Here is a 26,437-nt window from a genome sequence, read left to right on the forward strand (position 1 = left end):
TCCACTGGTTCATGAGCCATGTGCATGCCTCATCCCCAGAATCATTACTTCTATGAGGCAGAGTAGCTGGAGATAGAGACAGGGAGGCAGGAGATCTGACAGTTCCATACTTTAGATATCTGGATATTCTCCCATCCAACCCCTGGCACAGCCCCTTGGGCACCTGCCTGGGGCTCAGACATGGGGACCAGGGAGCAGAGGGCTGTGTGACCCCAGAGCCTGACACAGCCCCTGGCCAGGAGGCAGGCACCTTACCAGTCCCTGGCAGATGGGCTCGTGATTGAAGTTAAAAAGTTGAAGAGAGGCAGAGAAACCGGGAGGAGCCCCTGAAATCTTTGCTAAAGCGCTCAAGTGGATAAACACAGTGCCAGTGTCTTTAGCAGTTTATTCCTGCTATCACTTGATTTTGTTAAGTGCTTTTTTTGGACCCTCATCAGTGAACAGTTGCCAAGCCACTCTAAATACTATTACTGTCAGAGGCCAAATAAAACTCAACTGTATTTACTGAATAGGTAGCAATTGCTCTCTTGCTAGATACCAAATCAAAACGATCAGGATTTTGGTTACATTTAATCACCTGGGCAGTGGAATTTTTAACAGCTTGGAATGGACACTGTCACATTATTAACAGCTCCCTTTCTAGAAGACAAAGCACAGTTCACTGAGCAGATGTATTGAAGGCAACACCTTGCACTCAGCTGGACTTGGATCAAAGATTGTCTCTCCTGACAGAAGGTGCAAAAGAGGAAAGGAGGAAATTTTCACTATTGCAAGCAATTAAGACTGGGAGCGAAGGGGCCCCCTGTCACACATTCCCCCAAGCTATTCAGCATGCTTTAGTTCACTAAATGCTTTGGATAATACACTGTTGTCTGACATTTCTATCTCTAATGCTGCAGTGAAACTGAAATCACAATAATACTGAAACCTATTCAGAAAAAGCAAACCCAACAGCCCATCTCCAGTGGACTCTGGCCAGCCTCTTTTTTCTGATCTTAAGTTAGTTTGGAAAACAGGTTAGGAAACATTTCCAATGCATCTTAGGGCTCCAGCCCTATGGGAAGAGTTCAGCTGGTGCAAGGAACAGCAAGAAGAGTCCCAGTCCTGGTGCGTGTCCTCTAGTCTGTCACACCACACCTCCATGCCTCAGTTCCCCCATAGATGAACCAGATGCCTAAAAAACCTCCCTGATGAAGGCAATGCCTAAAGTTTTAGGCATTGAAACAGCAATTTACTGACATTAGGTATCCCTTCCAATGATGCTGTATCCATCAGGTCTGCATACAAGAAAGCTGAACCAACTTGCATTAATTTGCATAACGACCATGTATTTAACTACCCAATTTTGTCCTAAATGAAGAACAGGACACTGTACAAACTGAATTTAAAATATCAGTTCTCATTCACTGACCAATATCAGGAGATAGAGGAAGAGTGTGAGGCCACAACAGACACACAATTATTACTAGAGCACAAACAATATTATCAACTGACTACTTTACAGAGGATTTGTTTTGCTTTATAGAGATGTTCTGCCAGGATTGCAAATAGCACACAAAGCCCTCAGGGCTATTTGACTCTAGCAGAGGTCCCCCTTGAAGCTTCAGCCAACATGTAGCAGAGGGTTTGGTGCAACACCTCTGTGGAAGGCACCGGGCATTTTGTCCTTCATGCACACCCAGCTTTGTTAGTTGCTGTCTGCAGTTCTGGAAAAGGTGGAGATGGCTCTGTGCCCTCATGTGCATCCTTACCCAGTCATCCTCCAGTTCATTTCCATGTCCTTGCAGGGGCTGAGTTGCACCTGGGACAGAGGGATGTACAATAAATTAAATAACCCAGTCATTTCTGCAGTGACAGTCTTCCAGTTTACTGAACTGGGTGAGAGCACTTCTCTGTGGAAACTGTCCTTGCATGGCCAGGTGTTTAAGGGATCAGACCATAAGTCTCCAACAAGGACAGTAAACAATTTCATGCTCTTGGTGCCACTCCTCAGGAGAACAAGGCAGAACTATGGAGCTTCATGGCTTAATGATCCAAAGCAGGAGCCCATTGTGGGGAACGTAGAGCTCTGGAGATGACAGGATAATGGTGCAGTGTAGATTAGCCCCCCCATAATAAGCCACACTAATGCTGGACTGTGTGGAAGGCAACTCAGGAAATAGAATAATTAATAATCTACTTGGCTGAGCAGCACTTTCTCTCCTTGGATTGAGGCAGACTGCAGAAAGTTGGAAAGAAGCTACAAAGAAATGGCACACAGCATCCCATAAACCCTTGCAAACCAAAGGAGGGAGGGCAAGCCCAGTTTTCTGCTTTTACCTGATTCAGCTTTGCTTCCTTTTATCTCCTGTAGGTGCAGACAGCAAAGATGCACAAGATTTGCACAGCAGGATCCAGAAGCACGGTGGGCAACTGTGCTGTGTATTCCTGGGAAGGCAGTAAGCAGTGCTAGTGCCCTCCACTGGCATTTTCCATCTAATTCTCCAAATTTGCTTTTGAGGCATTGTTCTCTCTCTGCAGAGCCCAGGGGCCAGATGCAAATGGCTCCTTGTACCACTCTGCCCACCCACCATCTCTGGCCAAAGCCTACAGGGCAGATTTTGTCAAATGCAAAAGAGAAATTGCTATTTTTTCCATCTATTTCCCAGATCAGTGCTCCCTCCAAGGCTTGCCGAAGCACTTAGAGGATCAGTCCAGCGTGGTCGGCCCCTCTGCACAGAGCAGTGACTCACTCCAGTTTCCTGCATGGCAGGAGAAAAACCCTCACCCAGCACCACCATAGCCATTGGGTGCTCCACATCGATTCGTACAGGGCCTTTTGATCAGAGCTTGCATTCTTAGAAATTGCCAAGCCCGAAAAACCAGGAAAATAAATAAATAATAACACTTTTCTTCTGATGATTTCTATTGTACTGATCTAGCTGGAAAGTTACTTGCTTTTGATCAGGACTGCTCCTCCAGGACCAGGAGATACAGCAAGCATTCCATCACGCTGGCAAAAGAGCACAGCTGAAATGTGTTTTAATTAAAACCTTCCAACTCTTGAGCTTTTTGTAGTATTTGCATGTAGCTGAACTTTGGCCCAGCTGCTGTGGAAGAAATATTATTTATTGCTGGGTTATCTGTCACCTTAGTGCTACTCTTGGCTCTTCAGATAGAGCTGTCCCCTCCCTGTCCCCATGTCCTCCCCATAGTGGGGAAAGAAAGGGCAGTAATCTGGAAGAAAGTACTAGCCAGCCCTACCACTTCTATTACATTAGCCCTTTGCAAGAAATACAAAAGAAATACATTTTGGAAATCTTTCAAGGAATGAGCAAGGGATTTGCTGTCAAAATATATTGTAATAGAAACCACAACAGAAAACGTGGAAAAACATTCCAAGCTTCAATGAAACAACACCTCTCCAATGAGAAGCAATCCAGGGGAGAAAAGCATTTTCAGCCTGATACTATAAAATACCAACTGGGAACCTGTAATTCATGCACACTGAGAGCTGGAGCTCAGTTCTGATACAGCAAAATCCTTCCTGGGATACAGAAGCCAGCCTGCTGTGTGGGTGCAGACACCAGGCACAACAGCAACCAAGGGAAAAAAGTCTAGCCATATGAACAAATAAATGTTACAAACTGCTTATTGAAGAAGGGTCATGCTCACGGCAAAAGAAAACAGACAGAAGGAGAAAGGGACCAGAGAACTGTCGGGTGGCCTTGCAGCACAGAGAGCCATCTCTTTAAATGTGGGCCCAGTTAGGCAGCAATTTGGCACAAGGACATGAAGAGTGAAAGGCATCCAAAGTGTCTGAGGTTTGCCCAGCTGTCACAGATACCCACATAAAACAAGGGTGGGTAACCTCTGTGTTCTCTCCTGCATGCTAATACACATACACAAATGCACACAGAATCACTAGCTTGGAAGAGACCTTCAAGATCATCGCGTCCAACCCATGCCCTAAAACCTCAACTAAACCATGGCACACACATTGCCGTGTACTTACACCTTCACACTCATCAGCATGATGGGTGCATGGGAAAGGAGAAATGCCCTGTGAAGCTGCTATACCCTGAGCAGTGTTTCTATAGCACAGCTCTCTCAATGCACAACTACGGAAATGCAAATTCAAACTCCTCTGTTTCCTCCACTGTTATATTTAACTTTTGAGGGAGATTACTATAAAGAGATTACTTGATTTGGTACTGCAGCCAGAGAACAAGTGTGTTGTTTATTAAATGCCTGCAAGCCCACTGCTATTTCTCCAACAGAAAAATACTGAAAGTATTTTTACATTCTTTTTTGGCTATTTTGGAGTCCTGATGTCTTAAGAGTACTCTCAGAAGGATAATTTATGCAGACTGTTAAAAATGTAAAACTACTTTTAATGCTAAAATCAGAGAAATAACATAGGAGACAATGGAATTACCAGCTTGCAGACTGAGATTAAAGAGCTGAATGGGACTTTATCATCAGTGAAATTCAAAAGCAACATTCATGGGGGAAAAAAAAAATCTATAAAATGATTTTATTTGGGCAGAGCAACCATTTCAGATGCTTTACTTTTGCTCTCTGCCAGGTACCGTGCCCAGCACAATACAAAGAGAACTCCTTGGCCTTGAAGAATGTGTTTTAAGGGGATTAGAATTAGATTCGTATAAAATTACTTGGCAATTCTTTAAAAATATGCCAGCAAAATGGGAAATAAGATTTTAAACCAGCTCTATCACTCTTGTAATGTAACATGAGTAATGTCCTGCAAAAACACAAGTTTCATAAAGCTCTGACCTTGTGAAGATCTTACTACACCTGATCGCAGCATGGCCTCTCTATGCTTTTTGGAAAAAAGTCAGTATTTGCTACTGATGCATCTCTAAAAACCTGGAGTCAGATTGCCCAATATCTGCCCAAGCCTGAGCCGATATCACTGCTGGGGATTCTGGTGGCTCGGGGACGTTGCAGAGTAGTGTCAATCCTGCTGGTTGCAGCATGTCAATCCAAATATTTGGGCAGGTCTTTCTCCCTCACACCCATCTGCATGGCACCATGTGGGTGCAGTCCAAGGATTCATTTTCCCCAGGTATAACGCAGCATTTGCTTTTCGTACCTCATGCCTCACAAGTAGCACACTTTGAAGAAGACTAATTGCTTCACCATAAAGATGTCTGTCTCACTGCCACTGGGAGATGGCAAAACCTGCACCCTTCTGCCCAATACACAATGGTTGTCATCAGCTGAATCTCATCATGAGATCTTCAGCATCCTTCTTTTTCCCTTTTTCAGAAGGAGGGTGGATAAAGACAACTCTTCTTACTGTTTTTATTTTCATCTACAAATAAGATGTTTTAATTTCATGTCAAAATTGAAAGGTCTGCCTGCAGATGCAGAAAAATGGTTTTTATTTCATCTTTTAATGTCCTTATATATCAGCCATGGGGTTGTCTCACCTACTTCCAGAAAAAAAAAAGACTTCTAACTAAAAGTCATGTTGTAATTTGGGTTATTTTTTCACATTCCAAAGACTTGTCTCAGTATTCAAGCATGTATTTCTAATATGTGAAGTATAACAAAAAGGCTTATAACAACTATGAAAAAGTAGCAATTACCAATAGGGGAATTATAAATAAAAGTGTAAAATATTAATCTGATCCATAATTCATTTGGTAGCAGACATCCAGCCATCTGGGCTGGGGTGAACTCATGACTCCAGAATAGGATGCTGGATGAAGATTCTGCATTCAGTATAAAAGCAGCCATCACCAAAACCAACAACAAAAAATTCAAACAATCAACCTTTTGTACAGCACTGGCTTTCAGGTTTTACTTTGCCAGTGTGTTTGCTTTTCACAACCTGCGACTGCATGAGACCATGCTTCAAAAATATACCAAAATACCCCTTGAAGCTGATTACCAGCATATGCATGGAACTTCACAAGTGAAATTATTCTCTTTCTGGCTGAACACTAATTTTCACATCTCCCTGGACATGAAGGGTGTTCACAGCCAGCAGAAAGATCCTGCTGCAAGGGGCAGTGCAGGGTGCACTCTGGTTTAAATAGAGACTATGGTCTTTGAGGCAGTACAGTTTACCTGCACATATTAAAACAACCCTGTATTCACCCATACTGGTATTGAAGACATTTTTTGCTTTTAAGATAACATTGTTCTAGATTAAATGCTGCAGTACGTGGGTTAACACACTGGAAGCCAGTGCCGCATCTCTAAATGGCCGTGCTTTCCACAGAGATGGGCAATTGCAAACCTTAAAACCTCTATTTATGCCACTAATAGCTCCTCTCTGGCCAGTGTGAATCTAAAGTAGAGTTTAAACTACCAGACATACCAAATTCATAAAGGATTGCCTGCAGCCGCTAGAATTTTCTCAGAGTCCTTAAAATAATTAGAGAAATTCATGCGAGAAAAATCCATTAAGGGCTATAAAGCACAGAGAGGTGTTCCCCAGAGGCTGGAGAGAGCTCTAAGGAAGCACTGGGACATGTGTGCTTCCTGCTCTTATCCCTTGTATGGTATCCACTAGTGACCACTGCTAGGAAGGTGATGCAGCCCAGTGGATCAAGTACGGTTACAATGGATATTTAAAGGCAAGTCCTGCATAACATGCTGGTTGTGGAAAGGCAGTTTTCCAGAAGAAAGCATCTGCTTAAGCTTTTGCAGACCCTGGGCCAGCAATTCTGGCTGAAAAGTAGGAGCTGCAAGACCAGTCTTGCTTCTTGTGTGAGATGATGGAACATGCTGCCTCTACTGGAGCATCCCCTTGAAAATTTTCTTATTACTGAAGAAAATAAGTAAACTGCTCCCTTCCCCACATCAAACCAAACAAACCTATGAAGACTTCAAAGATGGAAGAATCAGACCCTGAATGTTGCAGGACTTGAACCCATCAGCTCCCAAAGGCAATCTCTGAAAATGTGGCTCCCATCTCTTGCCTCATTTTCTGATGTCTTCCCAGACTGTGCAGGGCTGCAGTCTCTTGGTTTCAAGAGCATGCAGATACTGATGTAAGATTGCAGCAAGCTCTGTGTTGCAGATTTCCCTTTCCAAATTGCCCTTGTCTGCTTTTCAAAGAATGTACACATCCTGACTGCTATGGAAAACACCATCTCCCTTGCTCCCTTCCACTGCAGCATCCCAGCCTGCACAATTAAAGGAAGGACTGTGGTTTTCAGCACACTTCCCTGCTCCAAGAGCCTTCTAGTTGCTCCAAGCATCTAGTGGTTTTTGGTCAAGTAAGAACCTAGCCATGCCTCCCAGACAGCACTACAGGTTGCCAGGTTCTGTCCTCCAACACCTTTGCTTAAAAAGCACTGCTGCTTCACAGGATGCAACTTCTATCTCTGGTTTGGCCTCAGGCACACAGACTCCTTGAGGCATTAGACATATTAACTCCTCCTCTGTTAGCAAGCACATCTGTATCCTTCTCCTTCTTGCCCAGAAGGAGGGCAAAAATATCATACAGGTCACAGAAGGGGATTGAATACTGGCTTCTGACTTTTCAAACAGAAAACAGGCAGGGGGTTTATCTAAAAGCACACACAGAGAAGGTCTTTAAGTGCAAAGGAGTCGGTGGCACCTGGGATGCTGGCAGGAGAACTGCCCCACTCTCATACCCCCCACCTCCAGGCCAGTTCTGTGCCTGAAGCCATACCCAGCATGGAACTTGCTGACATCAAAAGCAAAGAAAATTGCTCGGCTGTTTAGGCTGGCTTAAAGTGCATACTCCTGGCAGGTTTTAAGCCTAGAAAGGTTTCAAACATTGCATCTTTCCAGTGTGCTCCTGCGATGATACAACAGCCACATAGGCAACCATGAATCAAGACTGTTTGCTCCCTATGGACCCATTACGAGACACGCCTCTGACCAGGATGTCATGGTAGGTGCTTTCTGTACACAGGGCAGATAAGATGAAAGACCTCAAGGGAGATGCACATCTCTGTCCAGAGCGACAGCATACCTTAATCATCCAGCTTGGTGAAAGCGCTGAGGAAAAAAAATATAGTCATGCAGTTGTCACTTGAAGAGCAAACTTCAGTATTAGCAGTACACACAGACTGCTGCTCTCTGGAAACCATTTAAATAGGTGGAGGTTTCAAAAATATGAAAACTCGAGCAAAACCGTGAGCAAGGGAAGGATGGCTAACTCGATCCTATCATTACCACTTATGAATTATTCACTGTGCTCCAGCCCACGTGCATGAGGCACACTTTTTAACACACTGTGAGACTGCATTACAGATGGCTCCCTGCCATCTGTGCTGGGAAGTCCCTTGGACACATATTTTGCAGCAACGCCATAGGGAAAAACCATGCTTGGACCAACTCCTGTGCCTACAAAGGGAAGAAGGTCCTCTGTCTGCCTGCTGCACCTCTAGGGTAGCCACAATGGAGGCCAACACAATTTCTATCTCTCATGGTTTGTGGCATTGCTCATCCTTTCTAGACACACGTTTTCCAGCAGAAAAACACCAGCAAAATCCCACAGAAACAACAGAGGTTTGCAGATTGCAAGAGGGTTACAGGAAAACTAGTCTTGTATTTGGAGCCTAAGGCCACTACATCCTGCATGGATCAGCCCCATCCCAAGTACTGCCAGGTCTCCAAGGACTGGAGGAACAGAAGAATGCTGGGGTCACCAATGGTGATTAGCAATCGGCCTCTTATTGTGCATAAAAGTTTATGGTTCCCTCTCTGTATTTCCAAATTTGATTTCAAAAGTTCAGAGTAAAATTACATCAGTCTGAAAATGCCAGATGGATTGTGAGCCCCAATTCTTTTGCTCATTACTTAAATAGATGAGAGAGGAAAGGAGACAAACTATTTTGGAGAGAACCACCTTTTTTTTTTTCTTTTTTTTTTTTTTATTTCAGGAAGTAATCCTTTTGAGAGTCTAACCCAGATGTAGTTTCTGCTGCCAAAAGCTGCCATACCCAGAAGAGGTGGTGCACATGAGGACTCACTGTCTGCACATTCTCTGCAGTTCTGAAATGAGCATGGTCTTCTTGGGATAGACAAAAGCCAAACCAACAAAACAGACCAACACACTGCATTTCTCTGCAGTGCTGCCTTACTGAATATGTGCCAGCAGGACTCCAGCAGCCAGACCTATCCCATAGTATGCAATTTTTCAATTTCCTGCAGCCAACATATCTTGTTGCAGGATTTCTCCTATTACTTCAGTTGGCCTTGTGTCACTGATTCAACTTCATTAACCAGCCTCTGTGAAAATATGATCACCATCAGAAAACCTGTGCAAGGAAAAAGATGAGACACAAGAGCTGCACCTCTTGGAGGTAATTCCAGGGGGAACGTGGGTGGCCTGAGACTCCCTGAAGCCAGACGTGCCCTGCCTACTCTTACTTGAGAAAGGACTGTTGAAGTGAGTCTTTATATCCAGAATCACTGGGTATGGAGCACTCCATTACTTGCCTCAAAGGACATTTTTTGGAGGCACCTTAAAAAACCAGACACTCACTTTCCATGCTTAGCAGTTAGTCTGATTTGCAAAGTCCCTTTTTCCATCTGCTTTATTTCTGGCACAGGCAAAATGATGATGGCCCAGGGGAGTGCTGAAAGAGCACATTACTGGGAAGCCCATTTGATGCTACAGCTCCAGCAGACAGGCCTGGCTCACCTCACAAACACATGTTGGGACCAGCCAGAGAGACACTGAAACACAGTCACCACTGCTTTCTTTACACTGCAGTTTGGTTGAACCTCCTGTTGAATCAACCATGCACATCAAGCACACAGATGAATCAATCACTGCATCTGTGCACATCAAGCACACAGATGCAATTTCAACACCACACGGTGTATCAAAGACCCATGGCTTGATCCACTAGTATCTCCTATGATTGTGGCTCCACTAAGATAAACAGGGAGACTTAACCAGAAGCTACACTTACCCACTTGTCCTTAGCATGAGACACATTTGTCACAGGTTTCCCATTTCCTCTAAGAGACCTTCCAATACAAAGCTGCAAGTGATAACTGTGCAAGGGGGTTATTCTTGGCCTGATGCACAGAGACACAGCTATGTGGATAAATCCTGCTGCAGCTATGGAGAGTTTGGGATGTAAGTCACAAACCAGGACCTTTCCCTCACTGTCTGCACTGATCAGCGAGGTATCATCTCCTCATGCATAGCTACATTTACTGAGATTTATGTGGATTTAATGCCACACATCAGCAAAAATCCAGTAGCAGCAATGAAATACCAATGCAAACCCACTAACAGGAAAACATACTTCTTCCAACAACAGAGTTACTGGCAGCAGCCCTCACAACAGGAAAACAGTAAACAGCATCAGGACCGTGACATCCACCGATCTGCACTAAACAGGTGCCTTTAATGGGTGTCATACTGCTGTCCTCTAATATTCCTCCAGCAGATTCCATGCCACATCTATCAGCAGCATTCCCAGCATGCCTTTATTTCCTTTCCTCAAGAAACATATGAATGATCTGTCCAACACTTCAACAATCCAGTTTAATTACTAGGACAGGTATCTGCACTTCCTTGCTGCTGGCTGCCAAGCCTGCACACGTACACCTGGGCAGCAGGAATGAGATGCAGCCCTGCTCCAGCTAGTGCTTTTCTGTTCCACAGTGAGGATCTGCCAATCTACATCCAGCTGTCACACTGAATTGCCCACCAGGTTTCCTGGCTGAACTTTGTCTGGAGAAGGCAGGGGGTGGCTCCAGTGATCTGGCAGCACAGTCCTCACAGTCTCAAATGCCACCTGTTAACAGTCTTGGAAGGGCTTCACAGTGGATAAATGCCACTGGGAAGCCTTGAATTAAATAGCAAGAAGTAAGCCGGATAGGCAAAGGAAGAGACCCTAAACCACAGAGCATGAGGAACAAGAGAAGGATAGGTCAGTCTCTGGGGCTTTACAGAAGTTGTGTGATGTGCCTGGTGTGTTGATGCACATGGAAGGAGATGTAATCATGTTTTTGCACCCCATCATACCTCCAAGTGACAGAGGACAATGGCAATTCCATGCCTGTGTCCAAAGTGACAGGTCATTTCAACTTCTGGGCAAAGGAAGGGCAGACAGAACAGAGCCCTGGACAAAGGAATAAACCAGTCTACATGATCTCTGTCTGTACAGTGCAACACAGTATGAGTGAAATCCTAGCCCTACCTTGTTGGAGAAGCAGTGACAACATACCATACCTCATCAGCCTAAGCCCAGTTACTTTAGCATCACAGTGTAGAAAAGGGATTAAATTTCCCCAAGTCACTAAAAACAATTTTCTTAGGGTAACTGTTTGTAAAGGTTAGCTGTTTTAGCCATTTTTAACCAAAATGGACTCATAGAAATTTTCCCTTCCCAACAGAAAAGACAGCTTTTTTTTTTTTCCTGGTTTAGTGGACAGATACACCAACGTGCAAAGAAGTGGAGGTATCTCCAAACAGCTTAGTGTAAAAGGAAGAAGTCACAAACCCTAAAAATGTGTCCTGCTGAAAGGAAACATACTGAAGACTGCAGTAATTATATCCTACAAGACAAGCACTGCCCACCTCCCACCCCCCATATTTGAAGAGGCCAGAGTCCAGCCCTCCATCCTGGAGACTTCCATCCGTTCCAAAGGGAGGTCTGCACTGGGTCTGATTGGTTCAGGCTCCCACCCCAGACATTCCCCCAGGTTGAAGATCCACTTACCTGCCTGGTTTGTGGTTACATTTACAGACACAAACTGCCGGGCTCCGGGGCTCTGGTCGGACACTCCATTCACTGCCTCAATTTCAAAGGTATAGTTTGTATGAGCAAGCAGATCCACCATCATGACAGAGGTGTTTTTCAAGCCGGTTTGCTGGGGGAGGTACCTGACATGACCGCCACACGCCTCACACAGACCCGAGTGTGAGCTGCACTTCTTGCATGCAATATAATAAGACACATCTTTCCTTCCACCAGTATCAGCAGGGGGAATCCATTCCAGAAAGACACTAGTCTCGTTAACATTTGAGATGGCACTCCGAGGAGCAGAGGGGGGTCCTGGTTTGTAAAGTGAGAAAAACACATGGTAAAAACAGTATCATCAGTCATCCTGCTCGCTACTACTCTCTAGACTGAAAAGAGATGCCCCTTTGCTCACGTGTCAGAAAGTACACGGCGACCATTTGCAACAACACCTGAAGAGCTGGGAAAACGGGAATTTGTTTTGAGCACTCTCGCCTCGCTCAAGAGATCTGTGTTGGGATGCAGTCACCTACATGGGAGGGCAGGACACAGGGCTGGCTCAAACCCAAGAGGACGAGCACCTCACTCTGGGGCATTGTCTCTGGTGCTCTCCTTGCTCTTCCTGCGAAGGGATTAGCAAGTCTTTGCCCTGTCCAAGTTCCTGTTGGCTTCACCAGGGACAAGATTGCTCCTCCTCACCCCAATGCCCTTGTACAAGTAACCCCTAGATCCTAGAAAAAAGAGACACACTGGGGTTTTCACACCCCCCAGGTACTCAACTCAGATGCCAAATCTTTCCTCTGTATGCAGCCACCTCTTCCCATCAGCCATTTGGCAGCAGTGAAACCAAAGCTTAGGTATCCAAATCACCCTTAAAGTGAGACACTCAATGTAGCCCAAAGCAGATGGTGATCTACACGGGCCACTGGAAACATGGCTGGGTCCAGCCACTCCACGGCAGCCCTCCTGGTCCCCGCCAGGCTGTGGCACGGCTGGTTACCCACGCCGCACTTGCTTACTTTGCCAAGCCTCCCTGCTCAAGATGCCAGCATGGCACTGGCAAAGCTATCCAAGGAGGAGCAGCTGCTGTAGAGGTACCAGAGCACCTGCAAAAAGTGGGCTGCTTCTCTTCATCCTGGTGGGAAAGGCCATGACTGGGCAAGCAAAGCCCACCTGGAGGCACCTTCAAAACTTGCTTCCTCGCAGAAGGTGCTGCAAAGTTTTTGTTTTGAACAGGTTTGTGTTGCAGATGAAGGGCAAACTGCAGATACACCCTGAAGACAATGTGAAAGGACAAGCAGGAGTCTCATGCAAGATATCCTTGTGTTAAGTACGCAGGGAATGCTAATGAATGAGAAAGAAAGAGGAAATTTATCAAAGCAAGCCAGGATGGATTTTAGTCACAGCACCACCAGAGACTATACAGCAAAGGATGGGATTTTTGCGAGGGAAGGCAACACAACACACTCCTCTATGGCTTGAATGAAGTTGTTGAAACCCATGAGCAGTTCCTTGAAAAAGGTCCAACAAGTAGCTTCACTCGCTAGACATCCATATGAATCTTAACAGGCTGATTTAGGCTGTCATCTTCTCATTTTGTTGTGATAACTAAACTCGATTAGTTATTTAAAACAGGCAGTGTTGCAAAAATGAAATCACCTTATAAACCAGAAGCATTCTCCTCCATTTCCTTTTTCTTTTTCCCTCTCTGAGTCTATAAAATTTGTAACACTGATAAACTGAAACACTGTAATGATTTCGACTCAAGCTGTTCTGATTCAATGAGAAACTCGCTGCCAGAGGAAATAAATAATCCTGATGGTTTTTTGGTTTTGTTTCGTTTTTGTTTTTCAGAGGAAAAGCAGTTGAAGAAAAAAGCCAAGTTGGCTTAGGAAATGCCAGATCATCTTTGTTTTGTTCTGTGATCCCTTCAGATCCCTATGAACTGAGAGCAATCCACTCCCAAGCTGCACCCCAGGGATCCAGCACTATTTAGCTAATGACACCAACACACAGCCCAAGTCAAGACTATTTTCTGCAGTGTCATACTTGTACTGATATAATGGAAACTATGGAATTCATCACTGGAGCTGTTTGGAGTTATATGTACTGCACTTGAGGATTTTTATATGTTTTTTACTGGTTAAATTGCCCTATTTTTTCTTTCACTGGATGAATGCCCTTTTGCTGATGCCAGTACTCTAGGAAAAAATAAAAAACTCAGGCACACAAAACACTTACTGGACAATGTGTCTTTAATGGGGGATAAATGATTACTTTTGTAAAGTCACCAGAGGTTTTTACTTGCTTTGAACAGAAAAGTCAGCTACTCTTCTTGAAGGCTTAAAAACATCAGTTTCAGTGGAAATGCTTTAAAACTGGCTTTTGTAACCTATAAAATTAGTGTGCTCACGGGACCTCATAGAAAGGTCTTTAGTAGAATCCTGAAGCTGTACCCAAATGAAACTTGGCTAAACCCCAGCTGGGAGAACAAAAATGTGTTTTACCTTCAGAATAGGGGGGCCCTAGATATGCTAAGGTGGTCTGCTTTAATTTCCAAACTCTTGCTGTCAAGGGCACAGATATTAGTCTACTGACTTTTAAAAAGATATATATATAATTTTTGAATTTGCTACTTTATACCCCAAGACTCCTTTTGCACCACAGTTTTCTGACAAAAGGCAAACAAAGGAAAACAAAAATATTGGTATTTTCCTTGATGGACAGCAAACCTGTTGCTTACTGATCCACATATTTTAAAAATAGAACCTAAGAGAAGTTACTCTCAAGACAGAAATATACGTATATAAACACTCAAAGTTAACTGTAAACTTTTTGCAAGTAGACTATTACAGTAAATACAATAAAGTCTTCAATTTGTCCCATGTGTCATATTACTACTAATATTTCCCCAACATGCTCTGAGCAACAGTCAGGCTACTTGTTAGAGACATGAGGAGAAAAGAAAAGGGTGGAACTGTTTTGGTTTTAAAGAGATTTTGTGCAAGGAACTGAAGCTAGGATTACTTTGTTAAGAAGAAATAAAATGCAATTACTTCATGGAAGATACATATTAATGTTAAGAGAATTATCAAATGTCCATCAGGACCAAAATTTTTTATTTTTTGTCTGAAAGCACTAATTATTTCAGACTCTATCACAGCACTATTAGTTTCAAAATTACCAACCATTACTTATGAAACATACTTAAGAAAATGGAAAAATTGAACAAAAATGTATTCCTCCCTCACCCTGTACTTAACTGAGCAAGTGACAGTGATATAGCAGCTAGTTTTCTTTAGTGATGCTGGTGGTGGTGGTGGTGGGGAGACTCATGCAGCTTGGAACTGAAAAACACTTGCTTTAAATTAAGAAAATGTGATTTTACAGCTGTACTGAGTGGCAAGGGGACTTTGCAGGTGTAAACGTGGAAACAAACATTGATGTATTCTCTAACTGCACTCCTTGTTGAAGGAATCCTATGAATATTATTATCTTCTGTGGCAATAAATAATAAAAACATTTAAAAAACCCCTTGCAATATTTTCCTACCACTCATGTCTCAAGTCTCTCTCACTTGTGTTTTAGTTCATGATGAGCTGTTGCCTTCCAGATATAACTGGACTGGTTTAAAGTACCAGTGTTGCTACCTACTCTTTACAGCCCCTGCCAAAATCTTCTACCTCTGCTGCTGAGCTGGTGCAGCACATGGGGCCCTCCTCATCACCTTCAGCACAACAGAGCAGTATTAGGACAAAGTCCTAAGAAAAGATGAATGGGGAAGGTGAGGGTGACAGAAGCACATGGAGAAGGCTCAGATATTCCACCCTGCTTTTGGGGTGGTAGGTGTGAATGCCAGCAGAGGTGCTGCAATATCCTCAACTGTGGCTCTGGGGTTTGCAGAGGGAAACAGAAGCTGAGCTGTGCCTTGATGGGTATTAAACTTCTCATCTGCCCCAGAAGGACTTGGTACCCTGCCAAGCCCTATCCTAACACAGCTTCAGGCACCAAGTCTGGGCTTTAAACTAGCTTACAGTAAGCTCTCAAAACAGAAGTAAAACCCACAGTGAAAGAAAACCACCCAAACAGTAAAAGCCAACAAACTCAGACAGTCACCACCAATTAATAAGCACAAAGTCCCCAAACAAACATAAAAAGAAAATCCTATGGCATTTGCAGAGCTAGAAATTACAGCCTTCACCTAAAAAGTCTGAACTGCACTAGAAACCTGGGAGAGACAGGCTCTTGAACTTCATTTCTTTTTAACAGGAGTTGTTCACCTAACTTGCTTGTGCCTCTCCGAACCCTGCTGATGCTGCTGAGGCCATAGGCATGCATAAACATCCTCCTGTGGGATGGCAGCTCCTTCCCTGTGCTAACGCACCAGCAGGACAGACTGGATGTGTACCTTTCTACTCTGAGAAGGGCAGAGACCAACACCACTGATGGTGGGCAGGAGGCACAGCGGACACCGGTCTGGCCTAACTCTTCTCAGTTGCTGGCTTTGGTTCTGTCTGCACAGAAAAGCCTACTTTAAGAGTGTTCCAGAGCTCAGCGTGTTTCCCAATACTATGCTGGACCACATTTATCTGAGTTTTTTAAGTCAGGCCAAGGGGTAAAATGAACATCAAGAAATGCTGGTATCAGATTTTTCATGCTATAACCCACCCTGGCTATGCCTCCAAAAGACTCTGGCACACCTATTTGATAAACTGGGAAGTGCTTGCCATAACTCAACCCCCCAGACCTCTTTGATCTGACAGCACCAGTGACTCCAATGCTGCCTAAGGCTGCCTTCTCCTTCCCTGCAGCACAGCCTCCAACAGCCATGCTCCTTTGCCTGGTGAAAATCAAAGGCAGAGTTCAAGGGTCTCAATTCTGCTCCAAGTGCTTCCCGCAGGCAAGCAGGGAGCTGCCAAGGGCAGTTTCCTTTGAGAGAGTGTGTCTCCAACAGGAACAGACTTTTTTTTTCTCTTTTTGAAGTGGAAACTTGGGGAGCTAGGAAGGACATCTGTATTCACTGGGAAAGGCACAAAAGATGCTACGATCCCTACACGATGCAAAGTACTTCCCTACAGTATGGAAGTCACCACTGCACCACTGTCCAATGGCTCTGAGCATGTATGGAGTCATAAATCTACTTTTTCCTCCATTGCTTAAGTTTCTTGGAAGCCCCAGTTGCTCCTGTACCAGTAGTTCAATTCCATTTCAGTAATTTTCAACCACTTTTGCACCACAAAAATTACATTTGGAGCATGACAGTCCCAGCTCAGATCTGGGCTATACTCAGCAGGACTAGCTGGGGCCATGGAAATTGTGGCCTTAAGTATCTGAAACATAAACTGAACAAGGGACTTTCAAGGTACAGCTGACAGGACAGCTCATGGATGGCAGGAGAAGGATAAAATTAGTGATTCTGATTAAATCAACTCCACCCTGGAGTCCCAGTAGCCCAATGTGCCTGTTATACTGCCCACCCCCTACATCGAGGGGATAAGTTCTACATTTTGGAGAAGCAGTTCCCCTCATAGAGTTTTGAGAAGAGTGACCATCACCAGGCAGACTGGAAAGATAGGGCTCTCTCCCAGCTTGTTTCCGGAAAATGAGCTATGGGTGACACCAAGCAGGACCATGGAGATTCCATCCATGCCTACTGCTGGCAAGGACTACCCGTAGTTAGTCCCGCATGCGTGCCCCACGCTGGCACCCATGCACACACCGACACAGGTGTCCGATGCCCTGCTGCTGGCTGAGTCCACACAGCAGTGCAGGGGGACAGATGGAGCATTTGCTCATTACAAAAACTCTTCCTGGCTTGGATGCCAGCTTTCAAAGCCAAAAGCACTGACAAGTCTCTTCTTGTGTAACCGGAAGTACGGTGGACAAAGACAGTGACATTACAAGTGTGTCAAGACTAGTTCAGACTCCAGTGCAGAGCCTGAAAAAGCACATTAGTTAGTATCATAATGTCTAGACACAGTATAGGAACAGCTTGAAAAGATTAAAAAAACCCTATAAGCACATGCTTACTTGTACAGGCCATTGTAGGTGGGTCTGATTCCTTCCTAAAATAGTGTTCTTCACACAGGCAAGATGTGGATGCTTCATCAAGTGTGTAGCTGTGAGGGGGACATTTGCTGCAGGATGGACTGTGGGGTGAAGCTTTGAAGAACCCAGGTCTGCATACTGTGAAAAGAAGAACCACAGGCTAAGCTCTCCCATCATAAAATTAATCTCTTCACATTTCCTTTTTAAAAAAACCCCATATCTTCAGCCATAAAACAGACAAATACTTGCAAGCTATTTAGTTTGCATATTTTAAAACAGTCTATGCCACTAGCAGATAGTGCATACTTAAATATCTGCATGAAAAGAGAATGTGAATTTGTTGATTATTTCTTTCCCCTAGCATCTGCCATTGCTGGATATTTATTTTCCTTGTTGAATGCATTAGAGGAAACATCATCTGGGCTCTGCTTTAGAAAACATTACTGTGATTTTTTTTTTTTTTCGTTCAGTCTTAGGAAAACAGGTAAAATACATTTCATGGTTTTTTGTTTAAGATGTTCTACACCCAGAAATCAATGTCTCAGCAAACAAACAGCAACACAGTGGTGGAGGGGATCGCAAGATTGACATCTTTAAGACATTGTGATAAGGCTACTTCCCTAGGGTCTTTTCCCCTGCAAACCCGTGATGAATTTTAAAGTGCTCCACATGACAGGCTATTCTGGGTATAGTCTGAACCAGGCATGCTAACCATACAAGATATTTCTTCCAACTCCAATACATATGCATGACGAGGCACAAGGAGTTGATCTGAGAGCTACTTTTTTTCTTACAAATCTACGGCTATGGGTAGCTTGGGATTTTTTTTTTAAAGTAATTTGAAATGAATACAGTAATATCTTGTTTTCATCCTCCTGAAACAAGTGCTTTTTCACCTATGCGAAGCTCTCTGCACGTCACCTGTGTGTGCACACTCAGCCAGAAGCAGTGATAGCCACAGTTTGCAAGTATTTTTTTAAGGAAAAAACCCAGCTGGCTCTGTATCATACCATTATATACAGAATTACAAGTGCACTGTTAGCAAAAGGAGCAAATGTTGATTTTCTGTTTGTCTCAAAGAGCAGAGACATGGAGTCATGTTAAAGCAGCTCTAAAGTGCTGTTACCTTTCTTCCTTCTGAATTGCTTTAAAATATTTCTGCCTAGTATGATATTAATGATACATAGATCTGCTAGCAGACTTGAAGAAGTTACCTGGAAATCCCAGAGCCTTTCCATCTGCATTCAAACTCTCCCAGCAGTAATTAGTTTGAACAGGAAATGAGTTCACAGCGAAAGCACTAATATTATCCCATCAGGAATGTCCCAGACAACCACAGCATGTGCTAAAACTCAGCAAGTGATGACAGAATTATCTTCATTGTAGGTGAAGTATAGGTTTTTACTAGTGATCCCTTTCCTCTGATGGACCAACTAGGACAACTGCTTCTAAAGTTGGCTCTACTTCCTGCAGTACCAGAGAAACCCCCTTGACATCTTCCCTTTTACATCAGTAGTTTCTTCACCAAAGGTGAGACACTTGCACATCAATTCCCAACTCCCAGAGCTGAACAGTCTTTGGTGATGAAGATCACTCATGCATCAAATGTGTGATTCAAGAGCATCCAACAGGCCTCCCCCAGAACCCACCTCCACAGCCTTGCCTGCACTATGCACCTCTCACAGCAGGCACCACACAGCCCTGAGCAGGTCCCAAGCTCACACAGGCTGCCAGGTCACCCCCATGGATCTGCAGCCTCTCCACCCTGCTGTACAGGGTGATCATCTCCCTTCTGACCTCCCCAAACCAACACCCTCCCACTTCATTCCACAGCTTCCCTTTCTTCCCACAACACAGGTAGAGAACAACTGCTTGGACTGGAGGGATTTACAGGTATTAAAAACCCGTTTTCCAAATTTTCTCATCATCCAACTAGTGTTCCATTCCTAGGCTGTGGTATCCATCTGCAGGGTGCAGTTGTTCTGCTTTGTGCCCAGACACCAGGACCAGCAAACAGATCTAGGGCTGAATCTGTTCTTGATGGCTTTCAGCAGACTTGCCACAAGCTACCCTCATGCTTAATGGCATATCCCTCAGTTTCCAGCACATAAATTCTTTTATTTACTTTACAATCACCTTCAAATGCTGCCCTACCTACAGCAAGGACTGTTATACAGTCTCTGGAGAGTCTTCTGGGAGAGCAGACCACCAAATGGTTCCTCTCTAGCCCACAATTTGTATTTTAAGGCCAAATCAAACACCCTTGCACACGCAGACAACAGAGGTAGAGAAATGAAAGCACTAAAATGTGCAACATGCAATGACAGCAGTGCACATCTATTGTGTACTCAATGTAATTAGCCCTCAAAAAAGGACTGGAATTTATCTCATTATGTCCTATCAAGACAGACAGAAAATCATTACAGCACAAGAGTTTACTGTGCTTCAATTTTCTGCAAAGCAGCAAATGCAAAATAAGTCAGTTTTCCTTGACAGATTTTAAACGAGGTGTAGCTTGTTGATGATGGTACGATACATAGCTCAGTTCAAAGGGAATGTGTGCTTTTCATAAATATGGAGCCAAGATATGCACAAGGCAAATAACCTGTGTTTTAATGAGAGATGTGAAATAGAACTGAACTAGACTAATTTTTGTATAAACTGCAGGCTCTCATGGGTCAGGTAAGTCCCATTTATATTCAAAAAGTATTAGGAGGAATGCTCAAGAGCATTATGCTACACTGAAGATTTCAGCATGAGTTATCAAAACAAACAGACAGCAGACCAGCATCCTGTTGGACCAAGGTGAAATACTCCTGTGTCAGTTAGACAGGAAGAACTCAGGGACAGGAGATGGGTTATGCAATAAAAGGGAGTATAGAAAATCAAAATAAATGCAAGAAGTGCCCCAGTGAATGGTGTTGGCTGAATCCACACACCTGAAAAAGATGCTCTCGGGAGGACAGGGATTTTCAGGGTTCCCCAGCACAGTCTTCCAGGTTCTCATGACCAGCAGCTCCTGATGGAAGCCACACTTGCACTACCATGCTCAAGAACAGAAACAGCTGTAGCTGCATGGGTGTCTCAGGCACAATTTGTATCTACTATGACACTTCCCTCTGTATCCTTTCCTGCGCTTGTTTTGTACACAACACAAAGGAGGGACAGCCTGTGAGATGGTTCAAGCAGCAATTGTTTAACAGACAGAGATGCTGTGATGGAACAGACCCTGTTTAGATGAAAACTGACCCAGGAGCACAGTCTTTGCTGAGCTGAACAGCCAAAAGCAGCAACTGTTACCCTGCCCATTTTCTGCCACTGGTGGCAATGCCTCAGACGTTTTGCAAATTTGTTTCAGAGCAGAACAGGTCCAAAACCAATTTACCTTGCATGTGTCTTGAGTCTGGTCTCTTATCTTACCATTCCTCTTCTGACAGTCAATCTTATAATCTCTTCATGAAGTATACATGGCTTTATTTAAAATTACATGGGTGTCTGGTGTTTAATTCCTAATTAAATCTTATTTTAGTCTTCTTATATTTTTATCTCAGTATTTCCAATTCACCAGCTATTGAAAGGATACACAGAACTAGCACAGTACAGTCATAGAGATAATGGCACTATCTGTCTTTTAAAGGGGATAGGAAAGCAGGAGAAATAAGATGAGCTTAAGGCTCCCCATAATCTGCTACAAACCATCTAAAAAGAAATTAAATCAAGTTTGAAGCTGTTGATGAGATCTGCTTCTTTCTTCTTAATATTAAAACTCTTTAACTGATTAACAGCCAGTGATGTGTGAAAATAGTCTTTAAATTAAATCGGTTGCTGGAAAAAAATTATTATTTTTAGAGACAGCAAATACACCATAAACAACCTGCTAGTGTTAGGTACAAGTGGGATGTGTTTCTGTTAGTAGCACATCCATTATTAGCAAATCAATTTCACTCTTTTTATTTTTAATAGCAGCCACAAAATGTGGCATGCACAGAGCATTAACATCTGTGCAGCCTCTTGCTGCACTCTTTAAAGGGGCTAGAGAGAGATGGCCATGGTGAAGGATGGCAGCAAGAGTATCTTGGGATTGCAATGGCATGAGCTGATCCCTTAAACCAACAGCAATTAGGTTAGAAACTGTCTTTGTACCTTGCAGAGGGGAGCCCACAAGAGCCATGATGAAAGACATCAGCTCCTGGAAGAAATGTGGGTGGATGGAGGTAGAACCACTGGTCCTCTTAAAATGAAAACTGGGCTCTGTGAACAACATGCTGAATGTGCTATACCAGTACTAGAGACAGTGAGTACCAGTGAGGAGACAAAGAAAAAGGTGGGAGAACAAGCCAGTAACATCAACCAGCTGGGACTACTTGCCAGACTATTTTCTGCAAGCCTTAACATCAAATGGTATGTGGCTGCATCCCTGGAACCATCCCTTTCCTGAGCTTTGGATGAAGACTGCAGCCAATAGGGAGGGCTACTCTCCTCTCCAGCTGCCCCATGCCTTCACTGCACGCTGACCCAAGGCAACACATGCTGGAAGCAGGGACCACATCAGAGGCTTTCCCTACTGATGTGACCGTGTCAGTAAAACCACCCAACTAACACAGAACCATTAAGGCTGGAAAAGACCTCCAAGACCATAGAGTCCAACCGTTGACTGAACACCACCATGTCAACTAAACCATAGCACCAAGTGCCACATCCAGTCATTTCTTGAACACTCCTAGGGATGTTGATGCCACCACTTCCCTGGGAAGCCTGTTTTAGTGTTTGAAAATCCTTTCAGTGAAGAAATTCTTCCTGATGTCCAACCTGAATCTCGCTTGGTGCAGCTTGAAGCCATTTCCTCTCATCCTATCACCAGTTTCCAGGCAGATGATTTCCTTCCTGAAGTACATCCAGTCTTCCTGGACCCTTTTGTTATAAAGGACTGTATTTGAACCAGTCTCCTGAACAGGCCAAAGTCCACCCCCTGGAATGCCAAGGCAGGTTTTGTAGACCCCTTTCCTTACTTCACCAAGAATTGAAAACTTTGTAATTCCTTGGTTACAATGCCCAAGGCAGCCTTTGACCACCACATCTCCCACCAGCCCTACTGTCTTCATAAGCAGCAGGTCTAGCAGGGCATTGCCCCTGGTAGGCTCACTCACCAGGTGTGTCAGGAAGTTAATACTCCATACACTCCAGGAAACTCCTAGACAGACTCCTCTCCACTGTGCTGAGTTTCTAGCAGACATTCAGGAAGTTAAAGTGTCCCACAAGAACAAGGGATAACGTGAAACGTCAGCCAACTGCTTGCAGAATACTCTGTTGGACTCTTTATCCTATAACTAGTATTAGTGGAAATTCCAGTTTTGTCCTGTAGAGAGGGAAGCTAGGAAACATGACCCTATAAGACTTGAAACCCCAGGAGATATAAAAAGGTCCAACTTATTACTCTCTTCACACTTTTGTGATGCTGGGAGGATAAGCTCACAGTACTTAAGAGCTTAGGATCAGTAAAGTGACCTTTCATATGTCCCAGAACATAAAACTCAAACAGGAATTACACTGTCTCCCTTGCAGAGCACCAAATTAGTCTCCACAGTAATCAGAAACCACAAATGTAACTCATAAGGTAGTGCCACTAATCCATAAATAAAGCTAAAGGACTAAATTCAACAAAAATTCATGAGAATAAGGATGTCTGCCCTAGATGGAGCACAGGTTATCCCACTGAACCTGAGGTTTCCTCCCCAGCCTGGAAAGTGCCCCAGCTTCTCCTTCACATCCACAGTCCCATCTACCTTTCCAGACTTCCAACTTCTTCAGACAGGGACACACAGCTCAAATTGTCACAACTTTTAAAAGTAAGCGCAGTGTAAAACTCTTTGCCCCATGGACAGACCCATAGTCCACAATGAGGCAGCTCTCAGCTGAAACACAAGCAGGATATGGAGGGAGGTGCATATGTATGTGTATGTGTGTGTGTTTTCAGCTCTGTAGCTCATCTGCTCTGCTTTCATTAGCACATTGCTCTGGTGCAGGGAATATGCCTTGAGAGTTGAAGGATCTGAGCAAAAACAAGCTACAAATAAATCAACCCCTGTTCTCTGGAGCTGCCATGCCTTGAAGTGTTTGCACTGAGAAGAGGGTGCTGCTGCCTCTTAGATGTGTCCAAAACCTATAAAAGGGTTTAGCGAGGTACAGCCTTTACAATGTGGAATCAATTAAAATGCTGAGAGGCTCCAAGCCTCAGCTTGTGCTCCTGACACGCTCTTTTACTTACAAGAAAAGACAAAACAGAAAACCACCACGGACTGTCTTCGTGTCTCCCAACAAGCATAAACATATGAATGCCAAGCTCTTCTAAAAAGTACTTCAAGAACTACAGCCACCCACCACAGAGCATCCTTCTGCAGAATTTACAAGCAGGCTCCCAAGAGCTAATCCAGCCTTCCCTATAAGCTTTCCTGAACTGCAGGCTGACACTGAAATTGCTGCCAAAGCTACAGAAAAATGTGTAAAATGCCCCGATTATATCTCTTTTAGGCTTGGTCTCTTCTATCTGCAATAGTGCTATGTTGCTTCCTGTAGTATGCCTTAGGGATTTGAAGGGAATTAAATAAATACCCACTAATAAAACTTTGTAATTCGAAGCTGCTGGTTCACTTCAATCCAGCAGACTTGCCAGCATCTTTCAGGAAGCTCAGCACCCTATGCTACAGTCCAAGAGCTGCTAAAGGTCCTTTAAATAATGTCCTGGAGCTTGCTGGACAAGTGAGGTATCTACAGGCTCTGCACTGTGAAAAGAGAGATTCGGCCTCTAGCTTGGATCTCAACCAATTCATGTATCTCAAAAGGGAAATATTCTTCAAAGCTTTTTTTCTTTTGTTCAAAGAAAACATTGTCTTTTGATGCTGTCCTGCCCAACCCCACATTAACTCAGGCTGAATTATTTCCACACTGCATTGAAATCAGCTCTAGCTCTGAATACAAAAACAACCTTAAAAACTAGAATATAAATAAGTTAGTACTTTCAGTTCCTTCCTCTGAAATACCACTTTTTTTCTAGCACGTGGCTCACTAAATTGTCACACAACAATTTATGACATAACTGTGGTTGCTAGAAAACTAAGAATTAACTGCCACTAATGACATTAATGTCTTTGTTCTAAATGGTATAAAACTTCATCACATGGCATCACTCAGAAAAATTCATCAAATTCCCAAGTAAACTACATTTTCAAGACATAAAAATACCTAGAACACAACACATTTGAAAATGCTCATGCTTACATTAGTATCTTAATGGGCTATATTTCTGCACATTCTGACTTTTCTCTAAAGAAGATTTTAAAGCAATCAATGAGGCAAAACCTGAGTCAAGCCTAAACTCTCAGCAGTGTGATGGAGGAGCAAGGAAAAAGATTTATCCTGGCATATATGCAAACCCACACTATCATTTGGGTTGATTTCACAGAAGGAAAGCAAGCTATGGAAAATAAATGCTCTTAGGGGAAACAGATGATTTTTCAAAAGCATTTAGCATTGCACAGGCTTGCTCCCTCAGGCTGTGCCAACTGCAGGGCTAGGCAGCTGTACTTTGGTTTTGTGGGGTCCTCCTTTTTGCCAAACTTACCTGTCCAAAAAAACCCCGAGAGAAACTGGTACATTTCTAGAGAAAGCAGTTAAGGTGAAGTATCATTTCCTAGTAAACCCAAAATTTCTGTGACCAGCAGCTGCGTGCTTTTGCAAGCGTGTACAAGGGCTCCTTCAGCTCTCAGCACAGGCAGCACCTGCACTCTTCCTTGCTCTCTGGCTACAAGGGACAGGTCCAGGTTGATCTCACTGAACCCCAACTATCTGGCTTACAATTAAAAAAGGAAGTTCATATTCTGTTGCTGCAGCTTTTCTGCCTATCATATTTATAAATTATGTGTCTTCACAAATCTCTATGTCCATAAAAATCTACCTGTGTATCTTCATTTTGTTCTCTGAGGTACGGGACAAAGATGCACTTAAATTACTCCTAAATTACTGTCTTTGGGTTTTTTTTTTTTTTTTTGTTGTTTTTTTTTTTTTTTTTTAATGAAGACAAACTGAAATAATTTTACTCCCTTAAACAGAGGAAGCCACGATTTACAATGCTGCACGTAAAGGAAAAATACAATTTAAGACACAGAAGGCAGCCGAGACACATTTGTTTCTGCATGCTTGTAAACATAACTTAAGATGCCTGGCTCCACACATAATCCAAGAAGCACAGGAGTCTATTTTGGGGGTTTCTGCACACAAAGACGCACACCCGGGTTATCCTTTGTTATGCGAATGGCGACTTAAACATTCAAGCTGCAGTGCCGTGCTAAGCGAGGGGAGGATTGATGGACAAGCCACAGAACTCCCTCGAGTTCGACAGCAGCATTGACTGAATAGCAATAACAAGCATCGTCCCTAAGGGCAGCTGGGGGGACAGGATTAAACTTGAAAATGATGCAGCCAAAACCCCCGTGTCCATCTGTATACACCTATTACAGACAGTTATGCAAAGATCAGTTGGCAAAATCTCCTGGAAAATAGGGCTCTTCAAAGCTACATGTTTGCTGGCACAATACTACAATGAAAGGGTTTTAGTCTTATGGCTCAGTCTGCCATAAGGATCTGGAGCCCAACCGGCAAAGAAAGAAACATTCTTTAATTATCTTGTGGTTTGGACA

General features: G+C 43.6%; 1 protein-coding gene across 12 annotated transcripts in view; it reads right to left on the reverse strand.

Moving 5' to 3' along the window:
• The window catches only part of EPHA5 (EPH receptor A5), a 207,058-nt gene that overhangs the window by 70,126 nt on the left and 110,495 nt on the right, over window positions 1-26,437 (reverse strand). For 11 of the 12 annotated variants that reach the window (XM_068187325.1, XM_068187329.1, XM_068187324.1 and 8 more), the window contains 2 exons: window positions 17,727-17,882; window positions 11,676-12,011 (listed from right to left, as the gene is read on the reverse strand). The exons of the other annotated variant lie outside the window; for it this stretch is intronic. In XM_068187325.1, coding sequence (XP_068043426.1) covers window positions 11,676-12,011; window positions 17,727-17,882 — 492 coding nt within the window. The remainder of the gene's footprint in view (window positions 1-11,675; window positions 12,012-17,726; window positions 17,883-26,437) is intronic. 12 annotated transcript variants of the gene reach the window in all.

Source organism: Anomalospiza imberbis, chromosome 4 (genome assembly GCF_031753505.1).
Source record: "Anomalospiza imberbis isolate Cuckoo-Finch-1a 21T00152 chromosome 4, ASM3175350v1, whole genome shotgun sequence".
NCBI lineage: Eukaryota > Metazoa > Chordata > Aves > Passeriformes > Viduidae > Anomalospiza > Anomalospiza imberbis.